Source organism: Centruroides sculpturatus, unplaced genomic scaffold (assembly GCF_000671375.1).
Source record: "Centruroides sculpturatus isolate CEXI.00-Female unplaced genomic scaffold, Cexi_2.0 scaffold2704, whole genome shotgun sequence".
Lineage (NCBI taxonomy): Eukaryota > Metazoa > Arthropoda > Arachnida > Scorpiones > Buthidae > Centruroides > Centruroides sculpturatus.
In genome coordinates, this window is record NW_019387195.1 from 6,889 (window position 1) to 9,019 (window position 2,131).

General features: G+C 30.2%; 1 protein-coding gene across 1 annotated transcript in view; it reads right to left on the reverse strand.

Annotated features, from left to right (window-relative positions):
- The window catches only part of LOC111616266 (piwi-like protein 2), a gene marked incomplete at its 3' end in the record, with an annotated part of 11,307 nt that overhangs the window by 2,698 nt on the left and 6,478 nt on the right, over positions 1-2,131 (reverse strand). Inside the window, exons 3-4 of the mRNA XM_023357703.1 lie at positions 418-498; positions 132-326 (exon numbers count right to left, since the gene is read on the reverse strand). Coding sequence (XP_023213471.1) covers positions 132-326; positions 418-498 — 276 coding nt within the window. The remainder of the gene's footprint in view (positions 1-131; positions 327-417; positions 499-2,131) is intronic.

Below are 2,131 nucleotides of genomic sequence, written 5' to 3' on the forward strand. Positions count from 1 at the left end.
ACAAATAAAAGTTAACATTCATTATATACAGGGCTTAATATGTATTTATGACTAACAAGTTTAAAATTTATTAAATGTAAACTTAATGTCAGTCAAATTATTTTTATGAAATATTGGTTAGAAAATATTACCGAGTCATCACAATTGCACCAGCTAATTTTCTTATACAATTATCCTTAGAATTTCTTGTGTCTTCCTGTGCTATATTTGTCATCTGATGAAGTACACTATCTCGTCTTAAAACTTTATGAACTGTATCTACTGCCATCATCATGCCAGTTTCATGTTGCTGGATAGAAGTAAGAACTCCTCTCCACAATTCAATGCTGCAATAAAAATTATTTATGTATTAAATATATGTATATTTGTTCCCTCTTTTTTGCATTTATCAAGTAAATATAAATTTAAAAATTTTACTTATGTTCTGGGATTTCTGATACTTCGAATTTATCAAAAAAGTGACGGCCCAACAACGAAAATTCTAAATGTTGGAGATTTCTGAAAAAGAAAAAAACTATTATTTAATATTTCAAAAAATAAGTCAAAATAATTATGAATAAAATGAAAATTAATTAACAAATTTCTTTCATTCATTAAGTACAAAAGTTTTCTACTTGTACTTAATGCAACTGAAGGCTTTCATTGTACATTCAAAGTCATAATAATATGTGAATTTATTGGATGTTAATTTCTTATGTGTTTATGTGTGGTTTTGTATTTGATTATGCAATGTAAATCTTTTGTAACCATTGGCTATTCAATCTTTTGATATTATCAAAAGTAATTAAGACTGGACTCGTGTCTTAGGAAATTTAATTTGCCAGATTTTTTTTGCTTGTATTGTTGAAAGAAATCAATACTTAGATCAGAAATATATGTTTTGATCATGTTCTCATCAGTCTTGAGATTAATAAATACTCTTGCACTTTTCAGAACAACTTGCAGTTTGTATTGTAGTGCATTGTATAAACATCTGAATTTTAGACATGTTTTTGAGTATGCCAAAATGTTGGTGGTAAGAACAATTTAATTTGTATTTGTGTGATTAGATATATTGATAGGAGGTTTACTGAGATTGATACATAAAATTTTAAAAAGAAATGAAATATGTTTAAATAAGAAAATTATTTAAGTAATGAATACTGAAAACTATAACAAGGAACATGGGTTATAAAAGCAACAGCTAAACTTTAGTGAATGAAACAAAACAATAAAAAATTTGAATATTTAAAAAAATGCTTTTATTGATTATGTTTTTGAGATTTTGGAGTAGAGAGGATGGGGTTGTGGCCACCCCCTAAAACATTAAAATAAATTATCATTGGATTTAAGTATGTCCTCAAGCTTTAAGCGTTAGAAGTGGCTGAAATTTGATTTGGAAGATTTGAGGATGTAATACAAAGCCAGTTAGTGTTTAAAAAAAAATACAAGATTACTTTTTAAAATTTTTATTGCAAAGTAATTTTAAAATATTCATAAATAAAAATGATTAAAAAGCATAAATTTTATTGAAGAGTAAAGAGAATATGAAAACCGGCTGTCCAAAAGTCAAGCAATACAGTATTATGTTGTAAAAAGAAGTTTTATTCCCGGAAAGATTAAAAGACTTGTCTATTTTTCAAAACATATAAGTTTCGGGTTTTTGTGATGACTGTTATACCCCGTTCGCACCGAGCATTTCGATCTAGATTGTGACTAAGGTCGGAGCCTGTTCCGTGGTGCGAACGCTCTCGACCGTTTCAATCTCGACTGAAACGAGGTTCAATCGCGATCGACTGGAATATTTGTAATAGGAATTTATTATTGTCACGGAATGCCTGTAATGTTCACTAGGGGGAGAATAACGAAAAACCGGATAGATTTGAACCGCTACGATAAAATGATAAGTGAAATAGTTAAGCTAATATTTTAATATAATAATAGAAACCTTTCATGGCACGACCAAAGAAATACGCCACTGTGGGGGAACGTAAAGCTGCCACTGCTGCGAGACAAAGGGAGAGACGTGCGCAGGAAACATTACAGAGAATAGCACAATCAACACGTGGAGGCTTGCAGAATGAAACTCATGAGCTCAGATCTGCAATGTTGCACAGGCAGGCAGAAGCAAAACGACACAGAAGACAAAATG